Source organism: Apteryx rowi, unplaced genomic scaffold (assembly GCF_003343035.1).
Source record: "Apteryx rowi isolate R43461 unplaced genomic scaffold, aptRow1 scaffold_681, whole genome shotgun sequence".
Taxonomy (NCBI): Eukaryota; Metazoa; Chordata; class Aves; order Apterygiformes; family Apterygidae; genus Apteryx; species Apteryx rowi.
In genome coordinates, this window is record NW_020450962.1 from 401,793 (window position 1) to 419,812 (window position 18,020).

An 18,020-nucleotide genomic window follows, 5' to 3' on the forward strand; every position below is an offset into this window, starting at 1 on the left:
CCCTCCATGTCACTCAGACCCCCTTCCTCAGGAGTCTTCCCCCCCTGCCATAAATGTACAGGTTACAAGGCCACCACAGTTTCCCCTACTATCCTCAGGGCAATGCCCCCCCACCTTTCTTTCCCCAGGTTCAACTGTACTTAACAACATCTCTTTAAAACGTGCAGCCCAGGGAAGCGCTGCAGGACTTTGTRCCTGTTAAAAAGTCGAGAGGGTCACACTATGACTTCCCACCATTAATGCTGTAAGAACTGTTCATTTTTAGAGACCACCAAGTTTAACATGAAACATGTCACACTGTGCTGCAACAGCTGTTTATTTCAAATTATGCTTGTCCATATGTGCATATAAAAAGTGACTAATAGAAAATTCCAGTTACAAGAATTAAGATATTTCATAACATAGTGTATGCTATGCTGTTTTGAGTAGTAGTGTCTTACTATGCGAGTTAGGTAGGATACACCCATCCACTAACTCTCCACCCACCTTCCCTTTACAGTATTTCTAGTTTCAACATTTAAATGAGACTTTACATTAGATAAAGCTCATGCCACTATGACTCCAGCATTTCCAGCATCTGCTGCCCCTTCCGCTGTTTGCTCTGGCCCCTAGGCACATGACTGCAGTGGCAGACTGACCAAAGGCAGCCAGAGAACACTCTTGAGACTTGGGACAGCTGAGAATTAGCTCTTCCTTGTTGATTGCTGTGGATTTCCCACATTATGCAGCAGCCTCAAAAGTGACATTGCTTGGTACAGCATCAGTAGGGGACAGGTTTAAGATCTCTTCAAATGAAGGGCCTTCATCCTCCGGAGGTATTTCTGCCTCAAACATACGCTGAAGCAGAGCATCAACTGTTCTGTACCCTGAAGGGGAGGGGAAAAAAAAAAGTCACTCTAAACCTCTATTCCTATTTCTCAGTAAAGGTTAAGTAATGTCTCCCTTAACAAATCTCCTATTCAATTCTCGTTTCCATTGTTTCACAAAAAGCAGAAAACAAGCAAACCCACAACCTCCACAAATGGCAATTGCCTTCTCCTAGCATTATCTTATCTACTTTTAAGCATCCTGAACACTTGAGAATAAAAGTGTTTAACTCTTAAAATAAAGATCTTATCCTTTACAAGTGTTCCTCAAATGGATGTGTGATCATATCAGCTGTCATAAGGAGAAACATGGGCTTAAAGAGGATCTGTCTACAGGACAGCAAGAAGGTACAGCAATGAAGCCAGTGGAAGAAGAGTGTGTATTAAACTAGGGGAATGCAGCATGTAGTTACCTAGTGATCCAAGCCAGGAAGAAAGCAAAGTGCATACAGGGAGGAGAGATGAGTAGAGAACAGGCTTCTTAACAGCAGGACCTGAGCCACCAAGACAGTGTCTCTATGGAGCTGACAAGCCTGCACCGAAGCATGTAGGTAGGAGAGTAGAAGAACATTGCTACAGAAGTAAAAAGACACAGCAGACAACATTACAGACTACCCAGGGTTCACTGAATGCCTCCAGCTGGGTTTTGGCTGCTTTTGTAGCTCAAACTCACAGCCAGCCTTCTGCCTAGAAAGCAGAAGTGCTCTGGGAGCTTCCCCAGAGACAGGACTACTATCAGGCACAGTTCAGAGCTCTGGCCTCTTTTAAAGCAACTGTTGGGCAGACCAGCAGCAGAGTTACCACCTCCAAGAGAGTTTGTAGGGCCACACTTACGTTTGGAGGCAATTTTAAACACCAGCCCTTTAGCTGGTGGCTTTGTTCCACCTTCTCCCTCAAGGTCATGCTCAGCACTCTCCATATTATCAAGGAGTTTTTCATCCTGGAGCTCCTCCCTACACAAGAAGAAAGGCCAGAAGTTATTCCAAGGTAGGGCCACATGTACACAGCAGCAGTTGATTCTCTTGGACAGGGCAAGCACTGTGGTCACCCTGTAGGTCTCCAGCATCTCTCCTGTCCCCTGGGCAACAGCCCTGGCCTGGAAGAGCTCACCAAGGCAGGCTCTGTACTGAACTTCCACCTGCAATAACAAGATAAGTCACTTTCTGCTACTGTCTAGACCAAGCCTCCATGGTTATGACAGATTAAAAAGAATTTTGTGGCAAGGAAGAGAAGTCCCAGATGAAACCTGGGAACAGAAGAAGGTATTTTCCTGCCATCACGCAGCCCTCATCTGACATGCCAAGCCAGCCATATCCATCATCACTCTTCGGGGAACTTACTCTTGGATTCCCATCCCCAGTTCCTGGATTTTCTGTTCAATAGCTGTTTCCACTTCACTCTTCTCTACCGAGTACTCCACAAAGAAAGCCTCCAAAATGAAGGACACAAAGATACTGAAAGAAATGATAAGCAGGATTACATAGCAGCAGTTCATCACTAGCATCCCCCATGCTTGTGGGCACAAACCATTATCTCAATATTCCCACGCTCATGTCCCAGCACTGGGTAGCCAGGGCTCGTGGTAATGTCTGCTGAAGATGGGGAGCTGTAAGTCAGAGCACCAAAGCAGCACTCACTGGAGAAAAGAACAGCTTCCATAACAAGCTTCCATACAATAAATATCTTGCTTTTCTCCAAGAACTGCCCCATGCATGACCCCTGGAATCATCAATGCTACCCTGGCAGGGGGCAGAGCCCCTTCTCCTTCACTCCAAAATAGAGATGAGAACAAACCAAAACTTACTTGACAATAATTATAACCATCACAATGTGGAAGGCAATGAAGTACAGCTTTGCAGGCTGAACAGTCACATTGGCAAATCCATTGGCAAAGAGTATAACAGAGGAGTTAAGGGCTAGAGTGCTAAGGGAGGAGAACATTTTGCTGTAGAGTAGCACTAAGGGAGGAACCAGATAAAATTGCCTAGCAATGATCTTCCGAAAAAGCATTCTGCAGGGATTATTTCTGTTGTGTGGCACTGTATACACACATGGGTACACACAAGATGGGGGGAGGGGCAGGAGGCAGGGGAAGAGTATGGTACCATGGAGCTCTAGCTTGGACCCTCCCCCACAAAGGATATCATGCCACTGATTGACTACAGTGAGCTCCAACAGGACTATGAAGGAAGAAGCAAAGTTATTGAAGTTGTTCTTGCAGTATTTTGCACGGGCAAACATAGAATCCTTGAGAGCTGGGTTTCCACACTCCAGGGCGTGAGGCGCATTCGAGTTTGCAGGGAAGAACTGGATTTTCCCCTGGAATAACTCCATGCCAATGATAGCAAATACATAGTACACAACCTGGAAAGAGAAACTCCATCCATCATCTGTTTCTCTAGTAAGCAGCAAGACTCATAGCAAGTTTATGAGTTCCAGCAGAAGTGTTTTTTTTTTTTTTTTTTTTTTTTTTTTTTTTTTNAGCCACTGCAAGCAGCTGAGGAGTAGACAGAGACAAAGAGACACAACCCACTCAAGAGCAATTCCCACCCAGGAATAAAAAAATGTCATAAACCAGAGCCCAAGGACATGGAAATGTGAGTTCTCAAACTATAAAAGAGCCTATTTTTAGAAAATGATTTGAGAAATAGGCTTCTCATTCAGCTTTTTGCCCAAATCGTAGTTTGATTCTTTACAGTGTCTGAAGCCCAGACTGTGCAGAGCATTTTCACTGCCCCATGGAGCAGAAAGCATCCTGATCTCTGAACTGGTGACCAACAGGAACCCAATCTCTTTACACACATTTACATGTGCAATAATCAAGAATTGAATCAACACTTACAGTTTAAATGGCCCTCCATCCAGAGCTTTCCACTTATCCTCTTGGAAAGAGCAGGCTTTAAACACATTCCTGCAAAACTGGAGTGCTTCAAGCTAAGATACTAGGATTTCTTACCAGAGTCAGCCCACCAAATGTCAGCATTGTCGGTACGATGTTTATCAGTGTGTTCATGATGACCCGGAACCTACAGCAAATGATTCATGACACACCTTCCATGAGGAGGCTCTGTTAAAGCCCATGCTTGCTTATCTTCACATCCCATCCAGCAGGGGCTCCCCACATGTACTCATTTCTTAAGAAAGTCTTCAGAGAGACTGCAGCACCTGGGCTCATCCCAGGCACATGCAGACAAGGTCTTGGATGCCTGGAGTAAGCAGCCCTGCAGGGCAACTCAAAGAACTGTCTCTCAGCCAGTCTCCAAGAAGGCCTACCCCACAAATTTATCCCTTTCCCATTCTTTTCATTACCTTTGAATGCTGTCAACAATCCTTATGAGCCTGAGGACCCTTAATATGAAGACAATGTCCAGGATTTGTTGGCTGTTGTACTCTGTGGCTGAGAAAGGAAAAAAGATTGTTTTTCAGAAAAATAAGCACTGTGGACTTAAAGCACATTGTTAAGCACTGTCTATTCATAACAGGTAGCAATAAACCAAAAAACTCCCTCGCCCTCCCCCCAAAAAACTCCAAAGCCTAGGTTAGTTCTTAGAAACCCTATAGGAAATTCCTTGACCTTTCCAAAAGCTTCCCAAGCCCAAGATGATTGCAAAAGAGGACTCTTAAGACCACCAGGTTTCCCAAATGCATGCAGGTTGTTTAAACTGCACTTACTCGATTTTAGAGTGGTGTTGAGTATTGTTGCAGTCAAGGCAGCAAAGATGATCAGGGTATCAAACCTAGCACAAGGGAAGGGTAGTGCTGTTGGATTTGTGGGCAACACAGAATGGACTTTTAGCTGCCACACGACAGACAAGTAGTGACCCCTCTCCCTATATCTGCACAGGACACAGTCTTGCTTCATCTCAGATTTGCAGGGCAGGGAGATGGGAAAGTTTTTGTTTAGCAAAACACTTTCCCCTTGCCCAGCAGGGGGAAGCGTCCTTCACACACCACAAAGCCATCCTTGCTAAGATAGCAGATCCAGGCCTTTTTTGCCTAGGGCTCAGAGACAACAAGGGAAAGCTCTGAGCTAGCAGAGGGAACAGAAGATGTAAGTCCCCATTAGAGCCAGGAAAGAGCACATTATCATCTTGTGCTCATAATCATTTCAACTACACCCTAGCATGAATTCTCTCAGTCAGCCARTCTTCCTCAAAAGACTTTCAGTTCTTGAGAAGTAGAACCCAAAGATCTCTTCACACTTGGCACTACCTTCACAGCAGCCATCCATCCCACTCACCAGTTCCAGAATTGGTTTTTGCCAAAGAATGTCCTTGGTTCGTAAGTATACACTTTCAGGAGTATTTCAATTATATACAGTGCAAGGAAGACCCACTCTGCATAGGAAATATAGGGGCTTTCCTCATCCAGAGCAATGAATACAGCATTTATTAGAATGATGACATCGTAAGTCCAAACAAATCCCCTGCAAGAAGAGAAAGAAAAAGCAATTAGTTTGCCACTCCGTAACGSTGTGCTCCTTTCCCCCCCACTGATGTGCTCTCTCCCCCTCAACCTGACCTCCCTGTAAACAGCACGTACGTAGGGGCTAGTTGAGCATGTGCCAACTAAGGCCCATCTAGCATGCAAATACGACTATGAGTCAGTCATCTCCCCCCCATAAAGAGGGGGCAGCCCAGAGTCCATTGAGCTCTCCTGCAYGGCAGCGGGCTGCACTGCAGAACCTCCCCTTGAGCAGGGACGCCTCTCAAGGTTACTCCTCGAGGTTGAGAGATTCCTTACCTGTGACAGATCCTCGGTAAGTGATTAATAGCATGCTGAACTTTTGCAAACTTCACAAAACTTTGTTGAGTTATATCTCTGACTAATTGTGCACATAATCCCTTAGACATGAACCGYTGACCAAGTCTGAGACTAGGACTGGATCCAGCCACACCTAGGCTCCTCTTCGAAGGAGTTTAGAAAGCAATGGGGTCCAGTCTGAACCTCGTGACTCAACGAGAGGGCCTCTGTTGCACATGCATCTGACCCTGTCCTTCATGCAGTAAATAACTGAGTGAACCTTGCCAATCAAACCTCATTAAATCATTCTTATTTACGATTGAACTTTGTTAAGTCGCTGTCTTACTGCAATAAACAGTGCTGCTTCCCTCTTACGAATGAAGTGCATCACTCCTTTCGCGACACACTCCCAAGAAGGTCAAAGTTACAGTTACTTCAAAGTTCTCTTTGCTTCCTTCCCCAGGCAATGCCATTTAGAAAACTATCGTTACCAGTCTATTCTTCCTAAACCTGAGAGTTTAGGAGAGTTGCTCTGGAGTTTAGCTTTGCTCTTGACATCCAACACTAAAAACAGCACATCTTCAAGGTATGCCACTGTGTTTTCTCAGTGTTAAACACAAACTCTTAGATACTGACTGCGAGTGAATTTCCACCAAGTCAAGCAGCATTTTTCAAGCAGAAAGACTGGACAAGCAAAACAGAAGACTACACAAAATTGGGAGGAGTGGTTGATACACCAGATGTAAGTGTTGCCACTCAGAGACCCCAACATGCTGGGGAAATGGGTAGACAGGAATCTCCCGAGTTCAACAAAGAGAAATGCAAAGTCCTGCACCTGGGGAAGAATAACCTCATGCACCAGTACAGGCTGAGGGCCAACTGTCTGGAAAGCAGCTCAGAGAAGGTCCTGGGAGTCCTGGTGGACAAGTTAAACACGAGCCAGCAATGCACCCTTGTGGCAAAGGCAGCCAACAGCATYCTGGGCTGCATTAGGAAGAGCATTGCCAGCAGGACAAGGGAGGCAGTCCTTCTCATCTACTCAGCACTAAGGAGACCATATCTGGACACTGACATACTGAAGCGAATGCAGCAAAGGACCACAAAGATCATTAAGGCATTGGAGCATCTGACACATGAGATGCCAGGAAACTTGGGATTGTTCAGCCTGGAAAAAGAGCAGGCTTAGGGGGCATCTTATTTGTGTGTATAACCTGCTGTGAGGAAGTAAAGATGGAGCCAGACTCCTATCAGTGGTATCCAGTGAAAGCACAAGAGGCAATGGGCACAAATTGAAATGCAGGAAGTTCCATATAAACAAGAGGGTTTTTTTTGTTAAAAAAAAAAACAAAAAAAAAACCCACAAAAGAAAAAACTGTGAGGGTAGTCAAATGTTGCAGAGGTTGAAGTCTCCATCATTGTAGATACTCAAAACCCAAGCAGACACAGGATCAACTAGATTAGGTTATTCAGGGCTGCTTTGAGCAAGGGAGTTACATTAGATGATCTAGCACTTCTATAGATGCAGCATTTAGTAGGAGTTACTGGAATCAAGAAGAGCTGAACAAGTGGGACTGAAAGAGGTATGGACTCGCAAATAGCTTAGTCTAGTWTCTGCACACCAGCAAAGGTAGACTAGGAGCAGTTGGTCCAAAGAATGTTTTTGAAAACAGGATCCCTAATATTTGCCTGCATGGAGTCTGTAGTTTCCAACATGTCACCCAGAAGAGCATTTGCTTGCCATACCACTGCTCTGCAGCCCTTTGAATATTAAGAGCTACTTGCTCCAACAGCACAGACTTACCTGTGTCTAACCATGCCACGCAGGAACTGGCTTGCTGCTGAGTTGTAGATATGAGGCAGCCATCGCCCCAGCGGATGCCTGCGTATCTTCAGGGTAATCACCTGGATGTTGAGGAGATCTGCCAGGCGTACAAAGGACTTTTTGTCTGCAGGAGGGAAGAGCACCGCACATCAGTCTGCTGTCATAACAAAAGTTACAGTGTCCTGCAAATGCAAACCTGCCTGCACATGAATTGCAGCAATTTAGACTCAAAACCTGTGCACTGCAGCAGGCAAAGCACATGCCACCACAGACTGAACTCAATACTAGGCAGCTCCTCTGCCCTACTCCTGGCAGACTGGCGCAAGCCAGAGCCCAATAGCCCACACAAACCTTTCATGACCAGGATGAGCAGGATCTAGCATCGGGAGACTGGCCCATCTCTCCTGATATCCTGTCTCCATCAGGAGCAGAGGAAGAGGCTCTAGAGGAATGTGTGGGACACCACATTGCTCAGAGAAATCTGCTAATAAGGGAGGCTTCCCCTGGCTTGTGCTGAGAATGGGAGCTGCCACACTCCATGGTCAAGCTTGCCATGCGAAGAGTTGCCCACAGCACACAGGACACTGTCTACAGCACAGTTGGTGTGAGGAAGCACAGGCAGAAAGAACAACCTTTCAGGACTTGAGCAATCTGGACAGGGAAGCAGGGTCCCTCTGGGTCCATTACAGACCACAGGTCCCTTTGCCAGAACCCTTGAAGCATCAGGCTCCCAACCCCAGGCTCCTCCCCAGCCTCCTTCCCATTGCCTTGAGCACAGCAGGCCCCTGCTGCTCACCTATGAAGCCCTTCTGTTCATCATCTGATATGTGTAGCAGCAGCTCTCGGTGGGAGTTGCTGATATCAGGAGCCACCAGTTTGACAAGCTGCTTCCACTGGGCTTCTCTAACCACAAATTCTGCTCCCTCCTCTTCCTTCAGGAGGTTGAAGGCCTCTACCATCTTGCGGCGCTTCATGTAAGCAAGCTTGCGGATCTCATTCTAGAAAGAATTTCAGGATTCAGACAGCTTCAGTCCCTCTTCCCCCTCCTTTGCTTTTCATCTTGTTTCCATGCACAGCAATGCAAGAGGAGGCTCAAAGGAACACTTTTGGAGTGATATTAGACACCAAGTACAGCATAATCAATGGGATGTGGGAAATGCTATTTAACTGGCAACCAGAGGCACTCTGGAGATCACTAGATCTTTTGCTGCTGGACAACGCATTGAAAACTGGAAGAAAATTGGAAGAAAAGATGCAAAGGATGGTGTCTAGCAAAAAGGAGATATGGGGGAATATCTTTCGGGGGGGGGGGGGGGGAATCACAGGAACTGCACAACCTCAGGTCACAGAAGCAAAGATGTTGCATCCACATATACTACCCATCTGTAAGCAAATACTGGGAATTCCAGCTTTAAGCCTTTGGTCACAAGTACTGAACTGCACTCGCTCAAGGTTGAAGAAGTGAATTCTGATTTATTCAGACCTCCCTTTACACTTCCTTTCCTTTAATGGCATGCTCAGTGGCAGAGGAGTGCTGTGCGCTTACAGCCAGCTGAAAACAGTCTTCTGCATAGAGACACAGAGTGTTTCTGAGCAAGGACTAAACCTCCGAAGGACATAATGTACAAAGACAGGATTGCCATCTTTTGCAATTTCTTGGGAGCACACCAGCATAGAATCTTTAACTGTTAAGTGCTAAAAGCGGAACTCACAGCAACCCCCATGATACAGAGCGGATGTGCGCTTGTTATTTGCAGAACCCCAGCAGAGGCCAGAAACTGAACATCTATTCAAGAGAAGCTGTTCCACATTTTTCAGAGGCAGAGGTTTTCYAAGATAAAGCCAGATGCCTCCATACAAAGTTATACAAAAAAGAAGGCAGTTGCCGGCAGCTATTCACCCCTCCACACATTACCTTCAGGTGTTTTCTGTAGTTGTTGTACACAACAGCCAGGAAGACAGACATGAAGATATAGGTGTTGATGATGACATAGGTAATGAAGAATAGGGCATACCACCAGCTGAAGTCAAATGCTGGCATCCTAGAGTGGGGGAAGAGATTATTACTTGTAGAGCAAACAGACAGGGAAATAAAAGTCACTTCATGAAAACTGTCTTCCAACTGGATTTCAAAGTAATCTTTTGAATAGCCAGATAATACCCCACCTTTGGATGGAAGAATCTGTTAAATGAGTTAGAGAAGAGTTTTCTTCCACAAGTTCTTCATCCTGTATTCATTAGTCCCCTTTTGAGGGGATGGAGAAGAGAAAGCAGAGACACTAAACCTAGCCTGACAGAAGTTTAAGTGCAGAGTCAAAGTGAGGTCTTAGCCACAAGCTGGTGAGTTATTGGCTTTGCAGACCCTCTCTGCAGTGTTCCACTCAGACCTCCACTTCCACCTACTCCAGGGGGACCAGCTGTGTGTCTCACCCCAAGGTGCCTGGAACACCCCCAGTTCTGTTCAGCACATCTCCAACACACAAATGAGTGAGTTTTTGCTATTTTTGAGGGTTCCTTCACAGTACAAACTGAAATGGGAACCAAGTTAGAACAAATAAGGATGGAAGGCTCAGGCCTTACATAAATTGAACCTAATTGTGCAATTTAAAAAATCTGCACATGAACTCTTGCAAATATTACAAGACAAAAGGCATATAGTCACTAGAACACACCCTTCCTTAAAATAAAAACAAAAACTTTTAATCAAAGTTTTGGCAGGGGTGTTGTCCCTCATGTTTGAGCCTTCATTAGCTATTGGGTCATTTGGAAATCAGTATTTTCAGCACGTCTTTTCTAAATGTCTTCCTAACCTCAGTTTCTGGTTCAGATTCCACCTACAGAGCAGAAAGCTGACAATTCAAGAAGCCACTACAGGCAGAGGGGAACCATACACATGCGCGCRCACACACACACACACACACATTGCCAGTCCAAAAGAGGTTGCCATGCCAAACAGTTGTTCTAACCAGAGACCCTGCCAGGATGCACAAGAGCCATGCACAATGCTCTGGTTGCTAACCAAGCAATGCAAATGCTCAGGTTTATCTGTGGCATCAAGAGATCTCTGCCCAGGTTACCTTGCGCCAAGCGAGCAGAAAGCAGAGAACAGTCTGACAAAACAGGCAGAGTTACACATTTCATAGGCAGTCAGTGTTAGAAGATTCTCCCTCCTCCCCCTGCCTTTTTTTTAAAAAGTGCATACTAAGTGATGTCAGCTGCTGCAGACGTTAAACAGCTCTGTGGTACTCTGCATACAGGGTCACAATTTCTCCACCCCTAGGGGCAGGAGATCAGCATTCACACACAAAGGCTGCAAGCTCAGAAAACATACATGACATCYGGGCTGTTTGCCGTTGTCACCAGCACATACAGATCAAATACAATTTCCAGGTAGTTTGTAAAATATGGCAAGCCTTCTGCTGTCTGGAGATTCCTAGGAGGAAATGGACAGCCTCAAGTTAAGCAGAGAGACCACATATCCCATCCCACAACTGCAGGAATCAGCAGTGTTCATATTCACCAGTACAGGTTGGAGTTGCCAGATTCCCTCCTGCCCAAGAGCATCACACCCATTCTTCCCAACCCACTCTGAGCAGAAAAGCATTCATACCTCTCACCAAACAGCTTCAAGGCCATGAGGGAGAACATGAGAACACTGAACATGAAGAGCAAGAAGACATAGGTGATCTCCGGGAACGTGTTGCGGATACTGCGGAATGCTCTTCGAATCTGCCGGGGGCAATAGAAGTGTTTAGAGGCAAGGCAGTACCTGCTTTTCCCTCCCCAGCCCATCAGGGTGAAACACCTACGCAGGGACAGGCAGGCAAATTGGGACACAGGAACTCTTCTGTTGCCTGGCAGGAGAAATTCTGACCTGGACATGCCAGTTCTGTTCTTCAAAAGCCTGTAGAAGAGTACTAAGCCTTTCCTCCTCATCCCCTGGAGGAGAGGATGGAAAGAGAAACTCAATCCACATACCACTGGGAACTCAGCTAGCCAAAGGACAAAAAGGGCCTGGYGCCACTGCAGAGATGCTCATGCTCCAGGGGACAGGACAGAGACAAGAACCTCCAGGCCACCAAACTCAAGTTCAGAACATGAGAGTTCAGCTGTTCCCTCCTCCAGGCCTCCACACCACGGTAATTTATTCATTGCAAGTCAGGACCAAAATGGCCTTGAGCAGCAGGGCAAAGATCTCCCCATGACAAGAGGAATCAAAGTCCAGACAGTCTGTCTGGACTAGGAATTCAGTTTCTGAGCACAGCATTACACTTGTGCTTGTYTGCCTAGGAGACTTCCAGAAATTAGTAACCTGGCCCCTGACCATGGCAGGTTAAAGAGGCCGCATTCACCCTGCGCATCCTAGAGAGCCACTGGAGAAACAGTTTTCTTGTCCACATTGCTGCTCATGTTCACTCATCTCAAGGACAGGATCTAACTCTGCTTGCAAATGGAGGCTGCTCTTCTACACAGACTGGACAGGAAACAYCCTTCCTTACAGGAAACATGTTTCCTTCTCTACGCATTGTTATGCTTCATTAAGCATGACCTTACCTAAATCGTCACAGCAGCATGTTTGGCAAGAGGCTTCAGTTCCAGCCTCAAGCATGGGGCTCTGGACAACAGTAACTCAGCCCATGAGTACAGGAGAAGCCTTGTGCTACTTTGCACAGAGGCCCAAGCAGCACCAATGTGAATGCACACAGCCCTTTTCTCCACCTCGAAGTTTTGCTCCAGGCTACCTCAGAGAAACTCAGAGGAACCTAAATTCTGCCATTTCTGCCTAAAAGCCATTTTACTAAGCCTCCTGGATCTCAGAATGTAGTGGGCTGTCTAAAAATACAGCCCTGAACCGTGTATTTCCTACTAGAAGTGTTCCTTACCTGGCGACTCTCCGCAAAGTTGATCAGGAAGATGGGCCTCACTATTCTTGACCATCGAACGCTCCTCACATTGTATATCCTGAGGGTCCCATAGACAGCCAAGTCTGTTAGAGACATCTGTAGTAGAAAGAAGAATAAAATTCCCAGGAGCTATTCTAGAAATGTATCTAAATGAAGACAGCAGGGTTAGCTGATACAAGACATATACACACATGACAGGGTTGTACAAACAGGCTGAGTTGCAGGTTGAATTGGCTGTGGCTCTTGAAGAGTCCTTGTGGATCAGACCCACATTACCAGGAAAGCAACAGGAAGAAAAAAGGCACCTCTATACTGGCCACTTCAACTTTGGTGGATACCCAGGCCTAACTCACCAGGATTGCAACCATGACGCAGATGTTCTTGGTATCCTTCCAAAATATGTTACGAGGGGTGACTTTTGCAAAATGCATAAGCCGGACAGAGAACACCAGAAGGCACAACACCTCAATCAGAGAGGTGGCCTGCAGAGAGAGAGAAAGAAGGATGTCTGAGTCAGGACAACTGAGTGCAGTGCTAGCCCTCTTCACACAGATGAGGATGCTCAGGCTGGCATACAGGCAGAGAAAAACAGGTAGAGTCTCTAGAAAAGTTTTTCCAGTGGGATTTTCTGTTTTTTGTTTTACAGGCTCACAAATCTGGCACCGAACAACAGTTTCAGGCTTTCTTTTGTGAAATTGCCTGCTAAGGACAGCTTAGAGCTGGTAGATTTGTACATGTCTAGGATTCAGGGTGTACATCTGTCACAAGCACAATACAAATAAAGGCTGCAGAAAACCAGTCCTAAGGGCAATACACCACTTCTGTTTTGAGACACAAGAACTAGACTTGCATCATACAGAAGGCTGGTGCTGTTTTCCAAGACAAAGAAAAGCAATGTGACTTCATTCMTGGTCACATCCACCACTGCTGATGCCAGTAATGGCAGCCATAGTCCCTACCTGGTTACTATGCCCATTTTTCCCCCCATTCCAGTAGATCAAAGCTATCAATGGGAAAAACAGCATCAATTATCTCTTGACACCTCTGAGAAAAACCCTTAAACTGCTCCAACATGCAACGTGGCAGTAGTTGTGTTCCCGCTTCTACGCTGCCTGGAGACTTACCAAGAAGGGGAGCGGATACACAGCAGGTTCTTCAAACACTGCAAGGGAAAGGTTGAGAAAGATGAAGAAGTAGGTGGCTGCTTGTATCATCCAATGGTTATAGAGATAGTAAAGCCTGTGGAAAGAAGGCAGTGGCACCATAAGCCAGGGCTTCAATGCACATACCCAGGGGCTTGGAAAATGAATCTCGGAAGAATATCTCAAATAGTCATGGAGGGAGAAGGGTACCAGTGCTGCAAGCAGAGCAGGGGCGTGTTTGCAAATTTTTGCCAGCCAAGAACTACCGGGGGGAACCTTCACACTGTGCCTGCACAACCTCAGATTGACTGGACAGGTTTCCCAGATCTCAGCCAGGGCTGGGGCCCACTGTCCGGCCCAATTAGCTTGTTTTTTCCTGGTCCTTCCTTCCACTCTCATAGCTGACAGTCCCTATACTCCCTTTCAGGGAGGAAAAAGGTCAGAAAGAAGAAACACAGGTGTTTTGCAGTTGAGTTTAAGACCTGAAACATGTAGATTTGTTAGAGTTACTTTTTTGTAATTATCTTGTTCCTTAATTTGAGTGCAAACTTCTGCCAAGGTCAGATAGCCAAACGATACACAAACTAAGTCTGTTTAAATATCTAACCTCCTTTCTTTGCAGGTTAAGGAGCAAAGAGACAAGACAAGCCACCAGAGAGAAGCACAGAGTTGCAGAGTAAGCTATTTTAATACACAAGTCAAGAGGTATTCAATTCCCTAAGGCAACAAAACCTCCAATGAATGCTCGCATTAACCATGAACACATCTAGTTTCAAACTCCCCACAGACGTCACACTATGGCATGCAACAGCGGCTCCTTTCATTTGTGGAACAGTCCTATGGAGAGAGCATATAGTTTCCCTGCTGATATAAAGGCCACCAACATTGCCAAATAATCATCTCATCTTCCCAATAGCCACCTCAAATAAAGGCTATAGAGCAGGTGATTATATGGATAACATGACATTCTGCCCTTGACAATACCATCATGATAATGCCATTCAGAAAACAACTAATTTCTGTGATTAATAGTTAACATACTCAGACAGAACAAGACTACAGGTGCACAGTCTGTGCTTGCTAGAAGCAGCCAGGCATTACAGCTACAGAATAGCATCTACCTGCTCAGTRCCTTTATAACAACAAACATACTCAGAACTATTGTGTCTCCAAGACACCCTACAGATCCAGAAGCTTTATTAGTCAAGAGAAGGGAATTAAGTAAAAGGGAAGTTTTTTGGGTTTTTTTGTGAGGGTGGGGGGAAGGAGGGGAGAAGTAGGACTACAGGGGTCATTAATGCTTACACACTGCTTTGCTAGCAGTCTTTTGCATCATCTTTCCCTTCCAAACTAGCCACCTTGCCTTAAGTACTACACATAGAAATGGCTCGCCTAAAGCAGTCCAAGCCTTAAGGAAAAGTCACCTCTTTGGTTAAAGTTGCTTGGCCCCTTACCAGCAGCTGGAGGGGAGAAGAGCCACATTCCCACATCCCCTCCTGGACAGATGAGGGCTGGCCAAGCTTCCCATGTTCTCCTGTCTCCACAGAGCACTGATGCCAGAGGTTCGTTGTTGAAAGATTTTTTTCTTTCTTTCTCTTCAGCAGCAAGAAGCTTTTGTTTCTTTTCCCATCCTTAACATATAYGCAAGCTGAGCCTCGGTCGACAAACACCTTTCAGCTTGAACCCCGCTCCTTGCATCGCGCCCAGCCACTCCTCCCCAGGCCTTCGCTAGGGGGTCGGGAGCCCTGAGCCTTCCCCGCGGGCAAGGCGCTGCGGGCAGCGCTGCGGCTGGCTCCCCCGGCCCGGCACGCCGCCTCCGAGGGCGGCGGGCCCCTGCGCAGACACAGCGGCGGCGGCGGCCGCCGTGGGGGCCCCGCCGCGCCGCCTCCTTACCTGACCGCCTCCGGGGAGGTCTCGAAGGGGATGTTCCTGTTGTACTGCGCGTCCGAGACGAACGCTGCTGCCAGCAGGAGACCCTGGGGAAAGGGAGGGAGGTCGGTCACCAGCGCCGGCGGCTCCGATGGCGGCGACCGAGGGGCACCTGCCCCCCTCCCCTCCACGAGCGCCAACCGCCGCCTGCCCCCGCAGCGGGCCGACACCTCGCGGCGCCCCCCTCCCCGGGCAGGGCCGGGCCGAGTCCCCCTCCGCTACCTGCGGGGCGGCCGCCGCCTCAGCCATGGCCTCAGGGCGCGGGGGACGGACTGACCCCCCCCCCACCGGCCCCGCCGGATTTAACCCGGCCCGGCCCCGCCGGCGGAAGCGGGGGGGCGCGGGGACGAGGGTCCTGCCGCGCCGCGCCGCGCCGCGCCGGGCGGCCCCCCCCCGAGGGCGGGGCGTTGGGGGCGTCTCGTACCAAGCCTCACCCGGGGGAGGGGGGCTGCGGAGCTGACGAGCACACGGCGGGGCACGGGGACCCCGTGTCCATCCGGCCCGGGGCCGCGCGGGCTGTGCCGCTTTGGGAGCCCCCCTCCGTCTGCCCGCGGAGCTGCTGGGGCCAACGCGGAGCCGACGAGCGCCCCCTCCCCCAACATCCCCCCCCGCGGCCGCCACATGGTCTCGCCGGGGGGGGGAGAGCTTTTGTCCCCCGCGCACCGCCGTAGGCGGGCGTTTTCCCGCCGCCGTTGTCATGGCGCTGGAGGTGCTGCGGCCGCGYGGCGTGCGCCTGGCGCTGCTGGCGGCCTTCGCGGCGGGCGTGCTGGTGGGCTGGCAGGCCGGGCGCGCTCGCCGCCGCTTCCTCCAGTGGCGCAAGCGGCGGCTCCAGCAGCGCCTGGCCGCCGCGCAAGAGCAGCTCGAGCTGGCCTGAGCGCGGTGAGCGGGCCGGGGCCTGGGCCTGGGCCTGGAGGGGGGCCGGGGCCTGGGAGCGCCTGGGGGCTTCTTCTTTCCATCGTCATGTTCTTAGAAAAGCATTGCGAATTTGAAAAACTTGTCTAAACCTGAAATTATGCTGTTTTCGGGTTAATTCTGTTCTAAGAAGGCCCCTGTTAAGCGTATGCCGAGTTTGAGAGGCTCAGGCATGCGTTGCGGTGTTTCTAGGAGCTGTCTTTTCCTGACCGCAAGGTTTCTGTGGGACTGCCTCTTCGTTTTGAAGAAGCAGTGAATGCTAATGTTAAACTTGGACTGAGAAGTGCAGTGCTATACATCTCAGTGCTTTCAGCCTGGAAAAACACACTCCTTCCTCTGCTTAGTGAATGTCGTTCTTCTTTGGTTTCCCTATTGCTGCTGACTTCCGTGGCTTGATAGGTTTTTATTGTCTTTGCAGCTTATTTTAAAAGGTAAATGCAATTCTTTGTTTTGTTTCCTTTAACAGCCTTGTGTTGATGGGAGTGGACAGTGAATGAACATAATGGATTCCTCTTGCACCTCTATCTAAATGGATTTAAAAAGAACTCTTTTAAAAATCATGTTACAGTGCTGTTGGAAAAGGAAAGCATCTTGTAGAATGACAGGACCTATCTTTTACAAACTGTTGTCAGAAAAAAGATCTTCACCTACGTCAGACTAACCCATCTAGCAAAATGTTGAGAGACAAGTTAATTTTGAACAACACCAAATATTTTTCCTTATTTGGAAGGACTATCTCTACTTAATCTTGCTTTGTCATCCCTAAGACTGAGGTATAKTGTTCTGCTCTTGCCAAGAAGTACTGCTGGTACATTAAACTAGTAAAAAGCTTATGTGGTGTATCCTAGGTATGTTTATTATTCTGATAAGTGAAAGTATAGCCTAAGGATATTCATAATGAGGGATAAATCTCATTATGAAAATACGCAAATGAAAAAAGCCCATGGGAACAATTAAGTGATGATACACCAGCATGCAATGGTAGGATGAGCTAGTATATTAAATTAATGATGGTTGTGCTTTGGACATTGAATTTCAAGGAACATAAGGTACTGGATTATATATCCTATCATGTAGTCATTGCAAAGACTACACTGGTTCTTTAGGCTTACTATTTTATATCACAGCCACTTCCAGCAAATGGACATCATGACCTAAAATTCTTGATGGTTTTCCCTTGGACTTGTGCCTCATACTGCAGATAGCAGTAGTTTGTTCCTTTTGCGCTTCCAAGAGTATTTCCTTGAGTCKGAGAGAAGGTGGTGCTCCTGGTTTGTGTCAGAGTATTGCAAGCTGTGCAGACTGCTGATCTTAAAGTTCATAATCTAAGTTGAATTATACCCCTGCCTTTTCTCCAGGTTTGTGGATTTGTTTTTTTTTGTTTAGTTGGTTGCTTTTTTTTTAGCTTTGGTGTGTTTGCATAGCGGAAGTCTAACTCTTGTGGCTTGGGCACACCTATTTCTGATGTGGTGTAATGTACTGCGCTTGCCTTAAGAGAGAATTTTGAGGATTTAATTTAACAGCTCCCATTGGCATACTAGTACCCCCCCCCAAAAAAATTAAAACAAACAAACAAACAAACAACCCTGTTCTGTGCCCTTTAATGTCATGAAATGTTGATTTGTAACTGAATAAAGTAGTCTGTGGATAGAAACAGGTTTTGGTCCTTTTAAAGTTGCATTGATATAAATGCCTGGGTGTG

General features: G+C 47.3%; 1 protein-coding gene across 3 annotated transcripts; it reads right to left on the minus strand.

Annotated features, from left to right (window-relative positions):
* Window positions 1–310: 310 nt before the first annotated feature.
* On the minus strand, window positions 311–15,698 carry LOC112975706 (two pore calcium channel protein 1-like). Of its 3 annotated transcripts, XM_026086119.1 has the most exons (20): window positions 15,629–15,698; window positions 15,371–15,453; window positions 14,932–15,027; window positions 13,460–13,574; window positions 12,689–12,817; window positions 12,315–12,431; window positions 11,042–11,160; window positions 10,763–10,864; window positions 9,347–9,473; window positions 8,228–8,429; window positions 7,411–7,555; window positions 5,107–5,292; window positions 4,539–4,603; window positions 4,176–4,263; window positions 3,823–3,892; window positions 3,011–3,230; window positions 2,671–2,761; window positions 2,207–2,320; window positions 1,701–1,819; window positions 311–866 (listed from the first exon to the last, which is right to left on the minus strand). In XM_026086119.1, the coding sequence occupies exons 1-20, from the start codon at window positions 15,653–15,655 to the stop codon at window positions 721–723; spliced, it is 2,361 nt and encodes a 786-aa protein (XP_025941904.1). In that variant the 5' UTR covers window positions 15,656–15,698; the 3' UTR covers window positions 311–720. The 3 variants fall into 3 exon arrangements, with proteins under 3 accessions (XP_025941904.1, XP_025941906.1, XP_025941907.1); XM_026086121.1 differs by lacking the exon at window positions 14,932–15,027; XM_026086122.1 differs by lacking the exons at window positions 14,932–15,027; window positions 15,371–15,453; window positions 15,629–15,698 and adding an exon at window positions 14,210–14,238.
* Between the last annotated feature and the right edge of the window lie 2,322 nt (window positions 15,699–18,020).